General features: G+C 38.8%; 1 protein-coding gene across 5 annotated transcripts in view; it reads right to left on the bottom strand.

The window, feature by feature from the left end:
• Window positions 1–22,727, bottom strand: part of EPHA6 (EPH receptor A6) — a 340,304-nt gene that overhangs the window by 74,084 nt on the left and 243,493 nt on the right. For 4 of the 5 annotated variants that reach the window (XM_083438305.1, XM_083438306.1, XM_083438307.1 and 1 more), the window contains 4 exons: window positions 13,344–13,452; window positions 8,382–8,452; window positions 4,646–4,771; window positions 1,653–1,838 (listed from right to left, as the gene is read on the bottom strand). In XM_083438305.1, the coding sequence (XP_083294431.1) occupies window positions 1,653–1,838; window positions 4,646–4,771; window positions 8,382–8,452; window positions 13,344–13,452 (492 nt within the window). Of the gene's footprint in view, window positions 1–1,652; window positions 1,839–4,645; window positions 4,772–8,381; window positions 8,453–13,343; window positions 13,454–22,727 lie in introns of all 5 variants that reach the window. The other variant, XM_083438309.1, reaches the window with a different exon arrangement.

The following is a 22,727-nucleotide window of genomic DNA, read 5'->3' as shown; positions in this document are numbered from 1 at the left end:
TTAAATGCACTGCAACAACACAAGGATGGAATTTTCTCATGCTGTCAACACATCCGTTTGCAGAAGCTTTAAGAACACTTTAAAAATAGTTATGAACATAAGGAAGCATGACAAAGAATCAAATCTGATGAGGTGGTGGCAGCAAGAATTTTGTCTTGAAAACATGATTCCTACTGTATAACTCCTAGAACAGAATGAATGAACGAACTAACTAACTAACTGGTCTTTAAGATCCATCCGCATATGCCATGCTTTTCTTCTTTAAAAATGTTTTGGGGTACTCTCATTTTGACTCAAGAAAATCACTATTTTATAGTTCAAATTGGGAAAAATAAATACAGTAAATGGACAAAATACAAAGATTCACAAAATGTTTAGGGGTATGCACCCCCCCCCCGAAAAAAGCACTGTGCATATGTATAGCTTGTTTTATGACCCAAACTGGTGTTTGCTTTTGTGTTTCAACTTTGGGAAAGGTCTCCTAAAAGTGAATTGTTTAAAAAGAACAGGAATTGCAGAAAGGTAGATTCAGGCATATACTGAAACTTCCACATTATTTGAATGAAAAGTTTTGTTTTGTTGAAAGGACGCTGCAAAATCAGATATATACTTTTAGTATGTTGAAAATTACTGTGCATATTAGTTTGTATCATAGCTAATAGACAATAAGCTGATTGTCTGCCTGTTGTGCACTATTGCCAAGCTTAGCATTCTCTATTTAAACAGCAGACCCTCATCCATTTGACGCAATTGGCTTAATTACACTATATATAGTGTAATAAAACATTTATTCCTGATTTGTTTTGCACATCCATAAGTCTTCAGAAACCCCATGAACTTACCTGCAACTATGAATATGAAATATTTGCCCCTACAATGAAGATCACTATTGTTTGTTCTACCCCTGGTCATTTTTAGTTATCTTTTTGTTAAGCGGCAGAAGTATTAATAGTTAAAATGATAGTCCACAAATACTGTATACTATAAAATTATGCAGATTATTGTGTTTGTCTTCCCTTTTAGATCTTATGGAGAATATTTAAAACAATACACTGGGCACAATTTATTTTTACTGATGATACAGAATTTGAATAGGTCAAATCAGAACCAACATACCGTACTTTTCCGTCTAGAAGATGCCCCCATGTATAAGACCGCCCCTATTTTGGGGGACTCAATTTTAGGAAAATGAGGGGAGATGCCCAAAATTGTTGAGCCTCTTCCCCCATGCAGCTATGGGCAGGAAACATCCCCCAGATCACTCCCCGCTCGCTGCGGCATCAGGGGAAGCTGTGCTCCCACCAATGAGCTGGCTGGAGGCGTGCTGCTTCTCTCCCCCCCCCCACCAATGCCACTATCTGTGTATTGGACGACCCCAGTTTTTTGACATGATTTTTGAGTAAAAAACCTCGTCCAATACACGGAAAAATATGGCAAATATTTAATCAACTGAAAAAGAGTGCCACAAACAAGAGATATGCTGTTCATCATTGTGAATGTGGTCCCAGTATAGTAACTGGACAAAATACCCTTTGTACGTGCTTTTCCCTATTAAGTAGCACAACTGTATGTGGAAACTCGCATCTGGATTGGGATAAGTGCAGCAAAAAGACAAGAATTATAATATGAAAAAAATGTCCTAAGCAACTTACTTTTTGTAACAACTCCTTCAAGGCGGATAATATTTGGGTGGTCAAACTGCCCCATTATACTAGCTTCTCGTAGAAAATCTCTTCTCTGTCTGTCGACATATCCACCTTTCAAAGTTTTAATGGCCACTGGAATCTCCCTTTTCCCAGGTGTTTTCAGCCGACCACTGCATACTTCTCCAAATTCACCTTAAGTTAAAAAGCAGTTGGTTAGATTGTTAGCAGTGTATCTGTTTAAGATCTAAGCCTTTGAGACAGATGTCATTGTAGCAGTTTCAGAATTTAATGCCTGAATAAGTACGAACAGTTCCAAAAGAATCCTTTCACTTCAGTGTGTGCTCAAAGGATGTAAAAAATGCTTAAAATCCTAAAAATTATAAATAGGATCTACACAGGAATAAAGAATCCTAATTAGTGAGTTAATACATGGAGAAAATAGACCAAGTCACATACAAGAAAACATCAAATAAACATTCAAGGAACTACAACTGTATTCTATTCCACACAGCTGAATAAAATAACTATCTAACCTCAAAGGTCCATTTTTGGAACTGTGTATTCAGACATCTTTGAGAAATGAAAAAATTACAATAGTAGTGTGGTCATGTGTCCTACTTTAAGAGGGCAGTTCTCTGTTTGAAGGAGTCCCCTAAGAATTGCCCACTCCAAGTTTGCTGTAAAAACACAGAACCGTTAAAAGGGAGAACAGGCATCTTGAAGCTGCCCATCAGCTTCTGGAGACCAGACTGAGCACTATGGTGAAATATCCTGTATTTTTATTTAAATTTATTATTTTGTATCTTTTTGTATAAATTAGTACATGCACATTTATGCATATCTTGCCCTCTTTTATCCATTTTTTAGAGTTATGGGTTACACCTCCCCCACAAGAAAACGTTTCCCTAAAAGGAAATTACCGTATATATCTCATTTCACTCATAGCCATTAGTGATATTTAACCACCACTTATCAACTGCTAATTTTGTTGTACCAGGTAGTAGCATATAGAAAATAATCCTGATATTTCTCAGAATGACTCATGAATTTGTTTTTTCTTATGAGTTTTTTCATCACTGCTACCTCTTCTTTAATCAGTCTTCGCAGTCCAAAAGGAGCAAAAGGATTCACATTATCAGCAATATAATTAGCTGATACAGCTATAAAACACCACTATATTAATTCCTGAGGTAAACAACACCTTTGTTGGTGGACATTTTCTATTATAGTGTAGTTATTAATTCCCTTTGCTAAAAATAAGTTGTTTGTAGATACTCAAGCACTAACAGAATTTCAACTTAAGACTGAGTTTTTAAATATAGAAGAAGACAACACACATCACAGTTGTGGCTGGGGTTATTATAAATTGTGAGCTGAGAGGCAAATCAAATACAGGAAAGTACAGATGGTGAAAACTGCATTATTAAGAATAGCCGGTCACACACAAAAAAACAGTTGTAAAGCCTAATAAAGGTTTGGCTAAGTAAGTGAGCTGTGCTAATAAGAAAGACATTCTAGCATTCCTAAACAAATTAACACAAATCCTGTCTAAAATTCTGTTGTGCCACCTCCATCCACAAGTGGAAATTACGACTTTTACTTGTACATAAATAAGCCACAACTGCCCTGCCCGTCAGTAAGAAGAGGAGGGATTATGGGGAAGGGTAGACCACTGCAGAACCTTACAGAGAACTAGTAATAATCTCATATTTATGGGAGGACTTCCCCCTCCCACAGCCTAATATTAATAGTTCATGGTCTTGACTTTCCTTAATAACAAACTGCAACAATTTTGTTTGAAGAACTGTACTGACCTGTACTATTCTTGTGCTGCTTACTAGAAAGCCATAAAGTAAGGAAACTAAGGCATAGAATTTTGAATTAATTCTATTCCAAATAGTAATTTCCATTCAAATAAAACTAAGGTTGCATTTATTACCTTTTTAGTGCAGAAAAATGAAATATAAATCTTATTTATAAAAAAATAGTTCAATATTCTATGAAATCTCTCTTGGAAAAAGTAAGCCAAGAGATTGTTCCAAATATGATTTCTGGCCTACACATAGAGGAACATATATACGTGTAATGGTTTTAGGGGTTGCTTGTGTGTAAGTTGCCTTTACTCCTGGCTAGGTTGCATGGTTGAACCCTTTCTGTCAGGACAGCCTCAAGTTCCGTGGCTGCCTCAGTCGCTGGCAGAATCCGTCAGTGGGCGTTTCTTAAACCGCTTCCAACATAGAAGCTGTTTGACGCCCAGTCTCCTCCCCTGTTGCCTGCGCGAAAGTTTTCTGCGCAAGGTGGGTGTGGGCAACGGAGTACTCGTGCCCTCTCCGCTGGTCTCCTGCGAAGAGTCCTGGAGCCACCTCTCCGATTCCTCTATCTCCTCCCCTTCTCCACTGGTGTAACGCTGATTACCTTCCCCAGCGGATGGGCTATCCCTCCTCCTACTAGGACCCTCTCCACCATCGTCCGGGAGCCTCCTCTCCGCTTCCCGCTCCGATGGCAGTTCCCTGACAATACGTGTGGACAAACACAATCAAACAGTCATAAAAATACAATTCAGAGGAAGTGACCTAGTGGGTAAATTCCATATAAAGCAACAGAGCTGAGATGGCACATGTTACTGGGCAGCCTATACAAATACAGATGGCTGGGAAGCAAAAAATAATAATACCCATTGAGTTCTATCAGCCACAGGAAGAAGCAAAAGCAATTCAGGCATGGTAAGGTTCTAGATCAGAACCTATTTCCTTCTCTTACAAGACCAACAAGACCAATTAACCAACCAATCAATCAATTCATGTGGCTAAATATGTGTAATGATTTGAGTAGATACTTTGAGAAGATACTTTGAAGTATCTTCACCTATTAGAAAACTACATTCCTTTTTTGTACAGCATTAGATTCCCATACAGGTCTTGATGGAGATGATCAGCTTATCTGTATTAAAAAGAGTATTTATTAGTTATACTTTGAAATTAAGTGTGATGAATTTTTACCTGCCCCAATTACTCTCTCAATACGAATTCGTGATGGATCTATCTCCTTAGCAAACTCATGAACAGCAAGTGATGGGTCTTCATACGTGTCTGGATCAATGTATGTTTTAGTTCCTGGGAATCGCACTGTAAAACCAGAAATATTGTTTTTGCTTTAGACAGAAATAATTCATGCAACACAAACACAGGAAAAATAAATCAAATCAAATGGGAGTATTAAGAAGTAGTTAATAATCATAACGGTAAATCTAATTCCAGATTCCGCTTCCTTCATATACATCTAAGAACATTTACTAATTACGAACTAATTTTAATAGAACCTTCTTCTAAAAAAGGACTTTAACTCAAACGTTCTGTGACTACTGTATTTACGGATAAAACTTGATGTTATTAAGTACATAAAAGACCACTATTGTACTGCCCCCACCCCTTAGCAGACAGTGGGAAGGGGGCAGGGACTTACATGTCCTACTAGCAGCTGAACTGCTACTTATTGGGGCAAGAAAGGGCAAGGAGGGCAGTTTAGTCCAAACATACAGGTGGAGGCAATCAAGCCGGTCCTGCCACTGTGTTTGCACCACACTGCCCTTTCCACCACTTTCTTCACCCCTCTCATCTGCCTAGCAAGCAACAGCAACTTATTTGCTGGAAAGTCAGGAGAATGTCTCTGTCCACATGTACCCACTGGGTGGGGGCTCAGATTCCATTCTCCCTTGAGGCAATTGTTGGAGAAAGGGAAGTGGTTTAAACCTCCCTTCCTTGTAAGTTAAGCAATATGCCAGTTGTTAACTTAAGCAATATGCCGTCCTAGGCTCCTTTAGGAGGAAGGGCTAGCTATAAATTTGATAAATATAGAAATATAGTGCTCTAGTACATAAGAGTACTATGTACATTCCAAAACCTCCCTTCATTACACCCACACCCACACATACCACACCCACACAGTATGCATGCCTTCCAGTGCTGTCTGAGATAGTTCCTTTTCTTCTTTGTTGAAGGGGGATAGGGCGAGAAGTTAGCCCCTCAGGAGCCGGCTTCCTCCTCATATTTATTATTATCAGTTATTTATATTCTGCATTAATTGCCTTTCCACTTAAAAAGTGTCTGAAGTGATGTACAGTAAAAATACAGCAGTTCAAAACTTTTATTTGCAGCAGGCGCCTCCCATACATTTCACAGTCTAATTGACAGCTGAATATATGCTGTCTCCTGCTCTTTTCATGCTGCTTTCTTCAATCAGGTAATCTGACAGGTTGCTCTGTCTTCTCTCACTTCCTCAAAGTGGCTGCATGACGGCAGATTGGCAAGATGGTTTTTAAGTGGTCCTGCAGTGGCAGTTTAGAGGGGAGAGGCCACTTCAGCTCAAATCACCAGGAGTTGGATGGTGAGCAGGTCACAAAGTTGCTTTTGTCTTTTCTCTCTCTGTCCCCCTTTCTATTTATTTATTACATTTATATGGTGTTTATAGGAGGGCTTTGTGTACATGCAGTCCTTGATGGGAGTGTTTTTCTATTGTCTCCTCAGATTTCTTTTTTTCAAAGCAACGTTCTTATTCTTATCTACCCCAAGTATACTAGCTGTACCTTGCCTCTCAACCATCCCATCTCACTGTTCTGTTGTTGTTAGGGAGAACAACACGGAAGCAGGGAGCTTGTGGTTAGGAAGAATGATAAATTGATTCATGTTGAATTTTTATATAGGCTACATTGATATTACACACTTTAAATATGTGGAAGAAATGACACTGCATTTGAAATTCTTGTCTCCTTTGTGACCCATTTCTGTTTTTCCTTTATGGAAATCATTTCACTATGAAAATGTTAGAAGTGAGAATAAAATCACAACGAAAGGGATAAACATTTATTTTTGGCAAATAAGTGTGATGTGGTTTCTGGCAGGCATAAGTTAGAAAGTTAAGAGAAAATCACATAATGAAGAGCAGGTGGAAATTAACAAAAACATTTTCAACGCAGATAAAATGAATTTATTTTGAAGTTTAAAGAGGTGATGGGGAATTATCCCTACAGCCCCAAACAAGCACCCTGGAATAACGTAGGTTTAAAAATATAATGGAAGACTCACTTTGTGGTACACTTTTGATCTCTAAGTGGAGGGTTTGATGTATTTATTAATTTGACATTTTAGATACATAGACACTTCCCTCAGACCCCCCTTGTACGGAAAGTACCAAGGAGAACAGAGGAATTCTATTTAAGTTAGGGCTGTCTGCAATTTCTTGGACATTGCCAGGATTCTTCCATTGAAAATGGTGTCCTGGCGGAATTTTCGGAAGTCAGTTGCCTATGTGTGGGAAAACAACCTGGAAGTGCTGATTTTTTTGCAAATTTACAGAAAAAAGCTAAAAAGCTTCAGTTTTGTTGTTATTGAGATTAAAAAAAGCAAACAAAGACAAACAAAAACTCAACAACTTTTGCGTCTGGATTCTCATTGCAACCCATTGCAACTCATATGGCAACCCTAATTTAAGTTGCCTCTTGTCCAAATGGAATCCTTATGTCACTAGAAATGTAGCTAGATTTTATGCAATAGCCATAAGTCAAAGAAAGCAAAAGTTCACACAGCTCATAGTCAAATTCTATTTTAAAAAATACCTTTTAATAGAATTTATATTTCCTTGGATACATATTTTAAATCTATTTAATTAGTATATTGATAGTTATATTTTACTTTGACCATTTTAATGTTTATTTAAAACTTATGCTGAAATTCTACTTTTTACTATGTTTATTATTTAGTTGTAATAATAAACATGTCTGAGCAGGAGTGAAACTAGGGATGGATGGATCTATAAATTTCTATTTCTCATAATAATATACAATTGTTTGTATGCGATTTTGCCTAATATAGACACTTTTGCAACACAAATTTCCCTAATATAAAGCATTTTGTATGTTATTTTCATGAATACATTATTTTTATGCATACTTTACTACTATATGCATTTTTGTACACATTACTTAGCTAGAATTTTCTTTTGCAAAATTCAGAGAAGTTCAAATTTCAAAGTGTAGCTGTGTTTTGTGAATTAGGTAGCTGTGCCTTTAAATGTGAGCTGAACTGAATCTCTCTACCATCTCTAGGTGGAGCCCATCACTTCAATGTTAAGAAAAGTTTTTGTGGAGTTCATGGTGTTTCCCTCAACATGAAGGTACTCCTTTTTATGTGGAGCTCTAAGTGTACACTTGGGTCACGAGTGGCGCTGTGGGTTAAACCACAGAGCCTAGGACTTGCCGATCAGAAGGTCAGCGGTTCGAATCCCCGTGACGCGGTGAGCTCCCGTTGTTCGGTCCCTGCTCCTGCCAGCCTAGCAGTTCAAAAGCACGTCAAAGTGCAAGTAGATAAACAGGTATCGCTCCGGCGGGAAGGTAAACGCCGTTTTCATGTGCTGCTCTGATTTGCCAGAAGCGACTTAGTCATGCTGGCCACATGACCTGGAAGCTGTCTGCAGACAAACGCTGGCTCCCTCGGCCAATAAAGCGAGATGAGCGCGGCAACCCCAGAGTCAGCCACAACTGGACCTAATGGTCAGGGGTCCCTTTACCTTTAAGTGTACACTTAAGCCACAAGTAAAATTAGGAGGTGTGCGTATATGATAAGTCGTGGAAGGATAGAATGTTTCTATCTCTTTCAGCCAGATATAAGAAGTGAAAATACATTAAAAATGCAATGATCATTCTTCATTTAAATATGAAACATCACCGATAGCTTTGCTTACAATGTCCATTTTGCAAATGAGCTCTTCGTTTTTCTTCAGACTTCATTTTTGCCTTTATATACCACTGGCACCTTTAAGAAAATGAACACCATTTCACTTTTGTAAACACCACAGAAGAAATGACAGTGAATTTACATGCTTTATTATTTTTTCTTTTATGAACTAAACTTACAAAAGCCATATTAATTGTGGAGGGAAGCTAGAAAAACAGCAACCAGATAAAATAATGGCATGCTTAGTAATAAATAACTGTACTGAAGCCCTTTCCATTTATTTAGTACCTGTGAAAACCAAACTCATGAAGGTACTTCTGAGAATGTGCTAGCAAGAACCATCCTGTAGGCACCAAGTCATGGATGAGCAACACATCTAGAAAATGTGTGATTGGTGTTACTCTGAAAATGACCCAACAATGCACAAAGCTCCACTAACAGCGACAAGAGATTTGATGGACCAGGGTTCTTGTATCAGTAGAAGGGGCCTTATATTCATTCATGCATGCATGCATACATACAGGGGCTACTCAATACATTAAAAAGGTAATGGTTTGGCCATGCTGGCCTGATGACCTGGAAAGCTGCCTGTGGACAAACGCCAGCTCCCTCAGCCTGAAGTGAGATGAGCGATGCACCCCATAGTCGCCTCTGATTGGACTTAACTGTCCAGGGATCCTATACTTAAGTCAATACATTTTTGGAACACCCTACACATATTCATTATTGGACACCTGAAGAGGGCTTAGATATCAATGAAGATGTATTTTTTTAATGTATCTACAATGGGAACACAAACTTTCCTCATCTGTGTGAAAAAATCTGTGCAAAAAAAAATGTTACTAGGAACCACCACACTCCGGGGTGACGCTCCACATGACTAAGAAATGAAGCCAAGGATGGGGTTAGGCTGCAAGCTGTAATACAGCTAAAAGGGGCTAAATCTGTCCTTTACCAAAACAGGAGCTTCCAGGGGTAGGATTGGCTCTACCACCCAAGTATTTCTCAGTTTCTGATGGGCCTGCTGTTCTAAATGGGAAAAATCCCACTGGATTACTGCAAGTCATATGAGCCCAATGGCATCTACTCCTCTTGCCCCTAGGATAGGAATATTTGTATTCAGTTCTTCAGTTTATATCCAGCTATTTCCTAGTCGCTCAGGGTGTATCACATTTCAAAAAATTTATGAACAGCTTCATACAATAAAAATTGTAGTGTTCTTCTTAGAGCCTTCTTTTCTTAATTTCACTCCTCCTCTTCAATTTTTTCATTGATTCCTGTGCCCTCAATAGCTCCCAGAATCATCTTTCCTTATTCCCCTGTGATCATTAATTCATTACCAATGTTTTTTCATTAGCCAGTCCCTTCCTCCTCTTCTCATCCATTTTGTCCATTTCATCACAGTCTTTTGGTTCAGGTTTCCCCCTCTTACAGCCATTTTCGCCGCTGGGCTCAAACTGTCCCTTTGGAGTTCTTGGACTTGCACTCAATCAAATTTCTACTTCTTTTAGCCTTCCTTACCTATTCAAGCATCTTCCCCTTTTCCCTTTTCCTGCTAAAATGAGCTTTAACTTTCTTCAGACAATCTGGATGCTTTATGAACATTCTTGTGCTGCTGGGAGATTCATTCCTTCCCTAGCAAAAATATTCACTAACATCACATATCACAGGAGCTTCACTTTGTTGCACAGCTTCACTGAACTCGGAAAAATCCCATAGCAATATAGAAATCTCATACTGATCAAACCTAAGTTTTAATTCTCTCATAATATTTTTGTGGTTTTTATTCATTCAAAACTTGGCATGCCGATTTGCTGTTAGCAGGTAAATCATTCAGTCAAACACAGATGCAGGTGCTTATTTCCTTCTGACTCTTCAGTATGAATAGACTCATCAGCAGCCTTGTGATTCAACATTGCATCAAATTGCTAATTCTAAATGGTGAATCAGAACACATCTGTAGCATACCAGCCCAATCTTCCACTTTGAAATTTGCCTGAGATTCTATAACATGTTGAATATTTGTTCTGAATTGCCCTGTCTCTTTATCCTGATGTTTACGTAATTTCAGAAAATGAATCCATATCTTATGTAATTGAAAGAATGTAATTCAACAGGGATACATTAAAAGAATAGTTTCCAACGTTCTTAATGTTAGCTAATAAATGTGATGAAACAAGAAGAAATCAAAATATGACTCTCTCTTTCCACTAAAGTGAGAAGCACACTTCAGAATGTCATTTGTTTGCTGAGCAAAATCATTTCAAAGGTCTGTGACTTTGAAATGTTTGCATTTATCCTGTCTTATTTGATGTCTGTTAGTAAAGCTATTTACAGACAATCTTGTGATGTAATTTGTCACAATTGCCTTTTAAAAATATTAACACCCATAATTTTAACTGCAAAGTGAACCATAATTAGTTATGTGAATTAAATCTGTACATGATGGGGCTCATCAGAAAGTGGTACAGTAATTCTTACAATGCTAGATACTTCAAGAAAAGCTAAAAATTTATTAAGTGACCACTAAACAGGACTTCAGAATCTCTATGTGCAAGGATAATATACTAATTTCCAAAATTATTGCCACTCATGTGTTACATTATAGGAGTTGTATTCAATGGTGTCTGTGTGCAAGAGGAACGGGCTTCTGCTTGCACAATGGAATTTCATCTTCCTCTCTTCCCACCTGCAACCCCCTGTGTACCTCCCACCAAATGTGCCCCAGAGCAGATTGGTACAGGGTGAGGAAGAGAAGAGGAAAGTGAATTTCCTTCTACCAGCAGGTCTACTGTGCAATGTTTTTTATTTTATTTACTAAAATTTCAAGTTTATTCTGCTTCTGCTTGATAAAAACACTGTTTCTAAGAGCAGATATCTAACAGCAGAAAACTTTGTTTCCTACAATGTTGATCGTTTCAATGCTCAACTTTCATTTAATCTTTTCCTATCACTGGAGCTGGAAAAAATAAGATAAATTTGGGTACCTTAGAGCACAATAGGTTGCAGATTCATCTCTTGCAGTGGAGGCATGTCTATGATTATTTGAATAAAGATAAGGCATTACAGACCCTCCAAGTGTCCCGATTTTCCATGGACAGTCCTGGATTTACATAAGCTGTCTCAGTTTCTGATTTGATCCCGCTTTTCCTTGGATGTCCTTGTTTTCATCAGAGGGTATGGAGTTATGTGACCCCCGAGCCAAGGAGATAAATAACTACAGTGGTACCTCAGTTTTCTGATGTAATCCTTTGTGGAAGACAGTTTGAGTTCCAAAACATTCGAAAACTGAAAACTCAAAAAATAAGCCTCAAAATGGAAATCTCAATACGGAAAACTCAATATGGAAGCTGCGTTTCTGGTTCGAATTCCAAGGTGCGTTCAAAAACCAAAGCATTTACTTCTGGGTTTACGGCGTTTGAGTTCTGAAATGTTTGTCAATGGAAATGTTCGAAAACCAACGTACCACTGTATACAACTTTTAGAAGACATTGGAAGGGAACGTATAGGGAAGATTTTTAATGTTTAATGTTTTATTATGTTTTTATATATGATGGAAACTACCTAGAGCATGGGTAGGCAAACTAAGGCCCGGGGGCCGGATACGGCCCAATCACCTTTTAAATTCGGTCCACGGACAGTCCGGGAATCAGCGTGTTTTTACATGTGTCTTTTATTTAAAATGCATCTCTGGGTTATTTGTGGGGCCTGCCTGGTGTTTTACCCCTGGCCTAGAGAAAGGGTCAGCAAACGTTTTCAGCAGGGGGCTGGTCCATTGTCCCTCAGACCTTGTGGGGGGCCAGACTGTATTTTGAAGGGGGGGGGGGAATGAACGAATTCTCCTGCCCCACAAAAAACCCAGAGATGCATGTTAAATAAAAGGACACATTCTACTCATGTAAAAACATGCTGATTCCCGGACCATCCGTGGGCTGGATTTAGAAGGTGATTGGGCTGGATCCGGCCCCTGGGCCTTAGTTTGCCTACCCATTGCCTAGAGTGACTGGGGCAACCCAGTCAGATGGGCAGGGTATAAATAATAAAATTGTTATTATGGAATAGGATGACCCTATTTTCATCAGAGAAAAGTTGGAAAGTATGGCATTATATGTTTTGAAGACGTTCATAAAAATAGTAAGCGGTAACATTTCAAAGTGCTAAGTCATAAATTATGCTTTGATAAGGAGGCGAGTTTTCCTCCAAATGTATTTATTTATTTTACTGGAAATAATGGAGGGGGAGATGGTTTTCCCCACCATAAATTCAAAACGGCTAAAAATGTTACATCTATAAAACCCAACACAAGAGGACACGTTTGCTCATCATACACCTTTGTTGCTCAGGCTAAGGAATAGTTTCTAAACATTTTCAGATTATGTGAAGGTGGTGAAATGAGATACAGAGCAGTGAAGAGTGGTTTACACTTCAGGCCCCATTTTCACTATACAAGTAAAGCTGAATCATACCACTTTAAACAGTCATGGCTTCTCTCAGAGAATCCTGGGAACTGTAGTGTGTTAAGAGGGCTAAGAGTTGTCAGAGAAGACAGCTTATTCCCCTCACAGAGTTACAATTCTAAGAGTGAATCTTACAATTCTAACAGTCAATCTCGCTCCCTGGGTAAGTCTGTAAATTGTAGCTTTGTGAAGGGAATAGGAGTGGGCCTCCTAAACACTCTCAGCCCCCTTAGCAACCCAGAGTCCTCAGGATTCTCTGAGGGAAGCTATGGCTATTTAAAATAGTATGCTATGGCTTTAAATGTCAAATGCAGATGGGGCCATCAGACTTAACTGCCCTTCCAAGGAGCCCAGTTTCCCCAGCATTGGCACAACACTGGGACTTGTTAGTCAAACACAGATACACTTTGGACATTTTTTTTCTTGAAAAGGCAGGGTATAAATGTAAAAAACAAAATATCAAATAAATATTGCCCTGCATGAAAATGAGTTATGATGCCAATGTTAATTACCTTCCAGTAATGAGGAAGAACAGAGTGAGGATGACTAGGAGCGTGAATCCTCCAACAGCCGCTGTGGCAATGACAAGAATCTGCCCCTGTTCTGCTGCCATATCTGAAGCTGAAACAGAAACGCACAGGAGTAAATCTCTGAATAATGGGTTTATTTAGAAGAAATTACATTACTCTACCAGCCAAATGCATCTGTTGTTAATAACGGCAATTGCTATGATTTGATTGGTGTTTCAGCAAAAACAGAACAATAACATTTGCTTTTGGAGTAAAATGACAGTGGCATGATGCCGAGGGCAGGATAAAGGTAATGGGATTTTGTTTTCTTGTCTAATTTCTGAAAGCAATATTGTAACAGCTATATATAACTGCAGCATTTTTTAGGACTGAAACATTATCTACATATCATATATCACGTATTCAGCATTTGGGTCTACATTACTAGCGGATAGCATGGTGGGGTATTTGCACCACACTGACCTTGTCAACCATCCCACCCCACCCCTCTACCTCCCAGTAAGCAGCATCAATGGGGGGTCGGTGCCACCCCATCATGCAACTGCATTTATCCTTATAACAATCCTGTGAGCATCACAGATAGTGATCCAATGAGCCCTGTTATTCATGCAGATATTTGTTCCTGTAATCCATTTCAAAATTCAGCATTCTCTCAATCTGAGTCACTATGTTTCATCGATTGATAATAGCAAAGCTAATGAAGGCAATCAAAATATGATAGTAGAATCCAAGGTTAATTGGAGGACCAGGTGTTTTCTGCTGTGGCAACCAGAATGTGGAACTCCTTACCACAGTATTTTCAGTTGTCCTCCACTTTATTAGTGTTTTTCTGCTCCCCGAAAACACTATATTATTGTTTGATTAATTCTTCACTAAGGAGGTTTTTCTGTGGTCTCAGTTTTGGCTCTGAAGTTATGTTTTGTAATGGATTTGTGTGTAACTTTGCTTAACATTACTTGTTGCCTTGTTTTCATTTTTTCATTGTAAGATGTCTTGAGTTCCTCCAAGGGGAGCCTTTTTTACAATGCAAAAAGGAGTCACAGGAGGCATAATACAAAATTGGGCCCACAGAGGGGAGGTATCAAAGGCTTAAAGACCCCAGGTTTCCTATCTGGACCACTTCTTCCTAAGCCTGCAATTTGCTTTTAACAAATCATTCATGCAATTACTAATTGAATGGCATAGTGTCTAGTTTTGCCCTCGATTTTTAAAGAATTCTGCCTGTAGCTTTTAATTTCCTCTGAATTTAGCAAGATCAGTTTAAAATAAAATGAAAATAAAAGCGGTGGTAATTCTGCCCAATTTGCAATGCACACTGTAATTATATTCCTGGCAATAGTTTCCTGGTATGTGATGACAGCAAATGACAATAGTGCATTTCATGTCTTTTGTCATAAACTATTCACAGACAAGTCAAGCATGTGAAGTGGTGAAGTGACTGCAGAATAAGTGGGGAGCTGAAGCTTTTTATGAAATGCTAAATAACTAATCCCCCAATACCAAATAGCTAGCTATTCTGAAGCAATTTTACACTTCACATCATGTTCTGCTCCTTAGTGTCCCAATTGCTTGGAAAAATTCAACCTAAGAAAATATGATGCCACACAAGTAACTATGCATGTAATAACACAGTTCCTAGGAATGCAGTTCAAATATCGAACGCAATCTTTGAACTAGCAATAGGTGCTTTAAATAAAGCAAAAAGATGTTCTGAAGCCATAAAAAGGAAGGGAAATAACAGCGGAGTGCACATTGCCATCATCTAGAATATTCAGCTCTCTATAGATAAGATCAGCACAAGAAGAGGTTTGACTTGATTATCGAAGTCAATGGATACAAAAAAAAGATAACCAAAATCCGAGTCCAAACAAATGCAAATCCATTAGCTTCAGGTGTCCAGTGGAACTACTGACTTTTGTTCTCACATGGACCAACATAGACCAACTTACTCTGGGTGTCTTCAAAAGCCATTTGTGACCAGGAATTCAGGGTGACAGCATAAGCTGCAAATTTTGCTAAGCAAGCGCAAGCTTAAATGCAAATTATTCGTAGGCTCATAGAATGGTAGCATTGGAAGCAATATTGTGTGATTTATGTAGAAATGTACTTCCTGAACATTTATTTTTTTCAGATGCCTAGTTTACAGTACTGAAAGGCTAAACCAGACTGGATCCCAAGGCAGGGACAAATGAACTTTATAAGCTATCAGGCAACTAACTGCCTACAGGTCTGGATCATTAGGATTACAGTCATACCTCGGGTTAAATGTGCTTCAGGTTGAGCATTTTCAGGTTACGCTCCATGGCGACCTGGAAGTAACGGAACGTGTTACTTCTGTGTTTTGCCGCTTGTGCATGTGCAGATGCTCAAAAATAACATCACGAGCATGTGCGGAAGCAGCGAATCGCGACCCGCGCACATGCAGATGTGGGGTGCATTTGCTTCAGGATGCGAACTGGGTTCCGGAACGGATCCCGTTTGCATCCAGAGGTACCACTGTATATTAGGAGCTTAACTGAAATTATTTTTTTTCCAATTGAAATAACACATGCAAATGTCACCAGTTTGATTCCTAAACTACAATCACACCAAGGACAAAGGAGCTAGCACAGAGGGGAATTTCACTGTGGGATAGGAACATAGAAAGCTGTCTTAAGGTAAGTCAGACCATAGGCCCATATAGCTCAGTAATGTCTGCTGTGACTGGTAGTGCCTCTCCAGGATACTCCCAGCTTTATTTGGAGATGCTGGGAATTGAACCTGGAACTTTCTGCATGCAAAGCAGGCACCCTACTACAGACTCTGTGGAATATAAACAGAATTGTTTCCATTTTCTGTCTAGGTTAACATTATTTCATTTAAAAAATCATTATTTACAAATATTTATAAAAGCCTGTTGATTGAGCCAATGGCCCATCTAGTTCAGCATCCCATTCTCATAGTTGCTAACCTGTGGGAAGCTCACAAACAGGAACTGGTAGTTAGAAGCATAATTCTTGGCTGCATGTCATGGAAGACCTGCTTCCTGTCTTGCAGGCGTTTTCTACCTGGCCTGGAAGGTCAGGGCCCCAACTGACTCTGGCTATAAAATCTTAGGCTGCTGAAGAAGCCAGAGACTATCTTGGCTGTCTCTTAGAGCAAACCCAGGTCATTGAGCCTGGCTTCCACAGCCACCACCCACCATGAACCACCATTGGCAGGAATGGTAGCAACAGCAGCTGATATGTTCTCTGATTCTGATAACGATTATATTTTTGCTACTGATTCTGTTTTAAATGTGCATTTTATATTTGACTACCTTTAGTAAGGTTTTATTTCGAAATCTTTAAGATAATAATTTAGCTTCCTGTTAATTATGCTTGCTTTGAATTGTTTTGTTTGGTGTTTTGATGTAGGTTGTAAACCGCTTGAGATTTTTTTCCTTAAAAATATAAAGCAGTATAGAAATGAAACTGATAATAATAATAATTCTCATTTAAAGCCATCCAAGTTGGTGGCCATTGTTAAGTTGTGGGTGAACATATCAGACTACACAGCGATTCTTCAAACAGCTCTTGCTTATTCACAGGCCAGAACAGAACTGAACTAAAGGATTCAGTCAGCCTGCTTATATAGAGCTCCAGTACAATGTAACTGTAACAATTTTCTAAAACTATCCAATCACTGAATGTCACTTCCGATGCCTTATTTGCATAACTATCTACAGTATCCCCCTGCTGGCCCAGGGTGAGAACTTCAGTACATAACAGCCATCACTGCCTCTTGTGGGAGAATGTTCAATAGCATAACTATGTGCTGTGTAAGGAGGTACTTCCTTTTGTCTGTCTTCCAACATTCATCTTAATTGGGTGTCCACAAATTCTGTCTCTGTTAAGAGACAGAGAGAAAAGCTTTTCCTCTCCCTACCTTCTTCACAACATGCACAATTTTATACACCTCTATCGTGTCTCCTCTTGCACATATTTTCTTTAAACTAGAAATCCCCAAATGTAACCTTTCTTCACAGGGAAATTGTTCCACTCTGGTTCCATTTTCTGAACATTTCCCAACTCTACAATAGCATTTTTTCAGTGAGCTGACCAGAACTTCACACACAAGCCACAAGCGTGGCTTTTAAACATTTCCTCATTTTAGTAACATCAATGGGTATAACTAGCTTCTCTTTCATATCAAACCTTAGACTGAAAAATAATGTACATCTCCAGCAGTGAGAAAATATACACTAGGACCAGTACTGAATTACTATGTAATCAGTCCACACACAGCCAGGAGTCAGCAGTTCTTTTCCTTTTCACAAGGAGTGGATGTCTCCTATTTTTACTGTACAGCATGAAAAAAGGTGACTTGAACTTAATTTAAAGGGTGCAAGTATTTTTCTTTAGCAGGTTGAGCATTCAGCCATCTGTGAGCTGGCACCCTATTACCAGCTCAATTTTGTCTGCAAGCTACATGCTTTAGTTATTGCAATTTGACATCTATCAGCCAGCAGACCCTCCAGCAGAGTGAAAGATAGGAAAGTGACAGAAAGACAGCTGGACAGATAAAAGGGAGCAGCTGTAAGACATATAGGTACAAACTGCAGGGACTGGAGCTCTAATGGATAGGAATTAACTGTCAACATTTTAGATAGATACAAAAGGGATTAAAAACAACAGAAATAAAAATGAGCTTTTTAAAAGCATGTACCAAGGTTATGATGAAGTAACCTTTAATTCTCATTTTAGATATACTGTAAAATCCTGTTGAATATATGGACAATCTTAAATATAATGAGAAATACATGAGGAAGAATTATGAAAAGAATTTGCAAGGTGTCTGTTCGATTCCAGAGAATCAAAATAATGGCATGGTAAGCAATGAAGTCTCCATAGCAATTGTTTATGTTCCAGGTTTTTTGTAAACACAAACTGTTTTCATATCCCTACATGGTGTGATGATACTCTATAGGTTTGTGGGTTTTTTTTAAGTACAGGAGCTATCTAGTGCTCCATATGTTGTTGACTAAAATTTCCAGGACCACATAATGTTCAATGACCGAGAATTGTTTATTATACCTAACTCCTCCAGGACCAAAAAGATCATATGCATCAAATTGTTGCTCCACTACTAAGTTATTAAACCTAAAAAGTACATGTAATATTATATTTCATTTCCTGACTTCTCAAATATGCTTCCGATCAGTCAACTTCGTTTTCATTTCCCACACATGCCTACTCATTATTTCAGATCCTTATGCCCTTTAACCAACTTGTTATTCATGGGTGATTTGTTGTGTTAAACACATACTAAGAACATCAAGACAATATGTATGTTGGCCCCTTCAGTCAGCTGATCTCTTTGCTCATAGTTTCACTAGAGAGCCAGTGTGGTGTAGTGGTTAAGAGCGGTAGTCATGTAATCTAGGTAACCGGGTTCGCGTCTCCGCTCCTCCACATGCAGCTGCTGGGTGACCTTGGGCCAGTCACAGTCTCTCAGCCCCACTCACCTCACAGAGTGTTTGTTGTGGGGGAGGAAGGGAAAGGAGAATGTTAGCCGCTTTGAGACTCCTTAAAGGGAGTGAAAGGCGGGATATCAAATCCAAACTCCTCTTCTTCTTCTTCTTCTTCAGTTATTATAATGGGATACTGCTGCCATAGTCTATCTCATGAGATATGGGTGTTTTGGATTTCTAAAACACTTGACTCTTTGTGACCCGCTTCTGTGGTCTTCAGAGTAAAGGCTGATGAATAAAGTTATGAGAACAGAATAATATATGGGAAAGGTTTGACTAGAAAGGAATACATTTCTATCATCTAATGGACGCATTCCATCATACATCTACAAGCAAATGAGAGAGCTGTAAATCCTAAATCTGTGTTTTTGCTTTCTTGCTCTGAATTCTTTTGTTAGTGAGGACAGAAGACTCATGGTAAGAAAGCTGAGAGGGAGACAAAGGTAACTGACTGTGTTTGGGGAACCTGTACCTTTTATCTAGAAGAGAACCTCAATCTCCCAAATCTTTCTCTTCCAGGAACTGTATATATACACACAGTTTTAGTTACTCACCAGTACTTTTGTAAAAACTCTAATCCCCACTCTCATCTCAGATGTGTTTTCATGCCTAATAATCAAAACAGCTCTCAATGGAGCAATAGGGTAAAACCTGCCATGTTTACAAGCTGGAAACAAAGAATGAATGAAGGCATGTAGAGATGAGTGACAGACCTGCACGACTGCCATGAATACTGTTAGAAATCCCAAATTATTATTCTGGAAAATTCATTTTTCTGTGTGCCACTCTCTGTAATCCCATTTTCACAAGGACAGTTTCTATTTAGGGGAATCGGAGCACGTGCTGCTTACTATGGCTTTCAATTCATTCAGTTCATTTTACTCATTTATTTCATTTGCATACTGCACATTCAGCTAAGTCTGTTGGGCATTTCACAGAAACAGTGGAACACCCCCCAATTCACAATTAAAACAATTTCCTTCCTCTTGAGCTACCAATGTGTGTATTGATAAAACATTACAAACAATAATCTTGATGTGATCTTGATGTGATATTATGATTGCATCAATATTCTTTTTCAGATGCACACATATGCTCTTGTCCATTGGCAATAATACTGATGCAAGCTCATCTATAATCACATAAAGTTTTTTTCTTTCTAGGTATTTATCAATGCAAATGTTGAAACTGGCAATGCAGGAGAGAGGAAAGGCACGAATGATCTGACAAATCTGAAAATCTGGCAGTTTTGTGTACAAAATTTGGATAAACGTTTTGGAAAAAGCCTTAATCATGAAATACAGTGGAATAGCAGGTTGGAGTTAGGGAAGCAAGGCTAGAAGCATGAGTCTCATGGAATGGAGATGGGGGAGAAGATATCCGCCAATGGAAATATACATGGTCCAAATCCAACCAGGAAGCAACCTTGCCCATTTATTCAGCCACAACCCAACTTTATGGCCATTTTTAACACATTTTCAGATCACTTGGTGGACATCTCACTTAGGGCTGAGTGAAGCCACCAATACCCTGCCATGAGGACAACAACCTTTTCTCCCCACACAGTGCTCCTGGAAATGACTCTACATCATCTTGTAGCATCATTCCCAGGAACACTTTCAGCCATACTTTGAAAATGTGTGGTGGGAATCATGCTGCCTAGCTGCTTGGAGCATTTAAAAAAATCTTTTCATTCTAAGCTATCTAATTCTTCATCGTGAAAGTCTGATTCCCCCACTTGAATGTGTGTCTCCCACTCCCAATATCCAGGACAGTTTTCACACCCACACACCCTCCTGTAACCTCTGGAATTTTGGCTGGGCTGACAAAGTCAGTCCAGGCCTAATCTCACTAGTTTAGTAAAATGAGATTTTATCAGGGGCTATTTCCTAGTTAGCCCTGTAAGCTTATTACTGATTAGAGGCGATTTCAAAATATATTTTATGCACTACTACATCTATGAGTCCTCATGTAATATAAAACTACATCCTCTTTGATTAATTAACTTTTCTTATTACTCCTGCAGCATCAGCCAAGTCCTCTTTCTGCTTCATGTATCACCAATAATAACCCTTCCAAAATTTCTGGGTGCTTCTCGTATTTATCTAATTTTATCTTAAATAATTGAAGTAGTACAGATTGCATTCCTTCTAACAAACCAGGAAAAATATCACAGAAGTCACTCACTAAGGGGCATATGAGCTTTTAGAAAACAGTTTGAGATTTGTTTTGTTTTGTTTTGTTTAAAAACCATTCCTATTCCTCTTCTTGACTTCTTGTACAGATTAAGTGATTGCTATGGTATCTGTATTTTATTAATATGTTATGGTTTTTACTACATTGTGCGACCTGCCCCGGGTTGGTTTTTTGTTTTTGTTTTAAAGTGGAACATACCTCTTTACAGTAAATATTGTACTTTGATATCTGTTCTTTTCAGCATGGGTTAATCAGCACATTTCACAGATTCATAGTAGAGTTGGAAAGGGACCATGAGGAACATCTAGTCCAAACCCCTGCAATGCAGAAATCTTTCACCCAAAGTGGGGCTCAAACCCACAACCCTGAGATTAAGAGTCTCATGATCTACCAATTGAGCTATCCCTCATTTAACATTATTGTAACATTTTAAAAATCATATAACTTTAAGCTTATATCCTTTAAAAACTAATCTATATGTAGAAAGTAAGTATTCACATCTCTCCCATCTTGCAGAAATATTATGACCTACTGGTTCTCTTTAGTGTGGGGAAGAAAAACAAAGGGCCATTTACCAGAGATGTAAATGAATTACAATACAATGCTATGCAAGTTAATTTTGAAGTAAGGTCCGCTGTCAATAGGGCTTACTTCTATATGAGTGAGCATAGGATTTCAGCCTTTGGCTGAAATCGTGAGCACATTTATCTAGGAGTATATTTTATTGAACACGGTGCGACTTACTTCTGAGAAGTCATGCATAGGATTGCTTAATGTTATCAGTCTGCACCAAGCCATCACCAGTGTTAAGTTGTGGGTGAACATATCAGATGACACAGCGATTCTTCAAACAGCTCTTGTTTATTCAGAGGCCAGAACAGAACAGAACTGAACTGAAGGGTTCAGCCAGCCTGCTTATATAGAGCTCCAGTACAACGTAACTGTAACAACTTTCTGTAACTATCCAATCACTGAATGTCACTTTCGATCCCTTATGTGGACCTGAACTATCTACAGTATCCCCCTGCTGGCCCAGGGTGAGAACTTCAGTACATAACAATATGAACTATTGAGTATTAGTTCAAACATGCTCAACTAAATTATTTTAGCCCAGTGTTGCTGGGGTGAGTCACAATTGCACACTAATGATGATGTGAAAACCTTTCCAAACATTCAAATCTGACTCTGCTAATTGTTCACTGAAAGTTCATCGTTTTTACTGTAGGAACTATCTAAAATCATCATGTAGGGTGATTTGTTTGGGGAAACAGAAGCCAATGCAGAGATGTACGTGACCGGTAAACTTTTAGCAAGATACAAGTGAGATACAGTCGTATCTTGGAAGTCGAACGGAATCCATTCCGGAAGTACATTTGAAAACCAAAGCACGGCTTCTGATTGGCTGCAGGAAGCTCCTGCAGGAAGCAATTGGAAGCCGCAGAAGTCCCGTTGGGCATTTGGATTCCAAAGAATGTTCGTAAACCAGAACACTCACTTCCGGGTTTGTGCGTTAGGGAGCCAAAACTTCCTATAAAGATCTCTCTCTGTACTTAATAAATGAATGCTTATATCTGTTGGAAACCCAGCATCAGTTATAGTGAATAGCACATAGAGGGAGTACACGATTTTCCTGCACAGAAATCTGATTCTCAAATGCTGGAGATAGAAGGGTTCGGCTT

Source organism: Podarcis tiliguerta, assembly GCF_965153285.1.
Source record: "Podarcis tiliguerta genome assembly, chromosome: 4".
NCBI lineage: Eukaryota > Metazoa > Chordata > Lepidosauria > Squamata > Lacertidae > Podarcis > Podarcis tiliguerta.
This window is presented reverse-complemented; position numbering and strand designations above follow the sequence as displayed.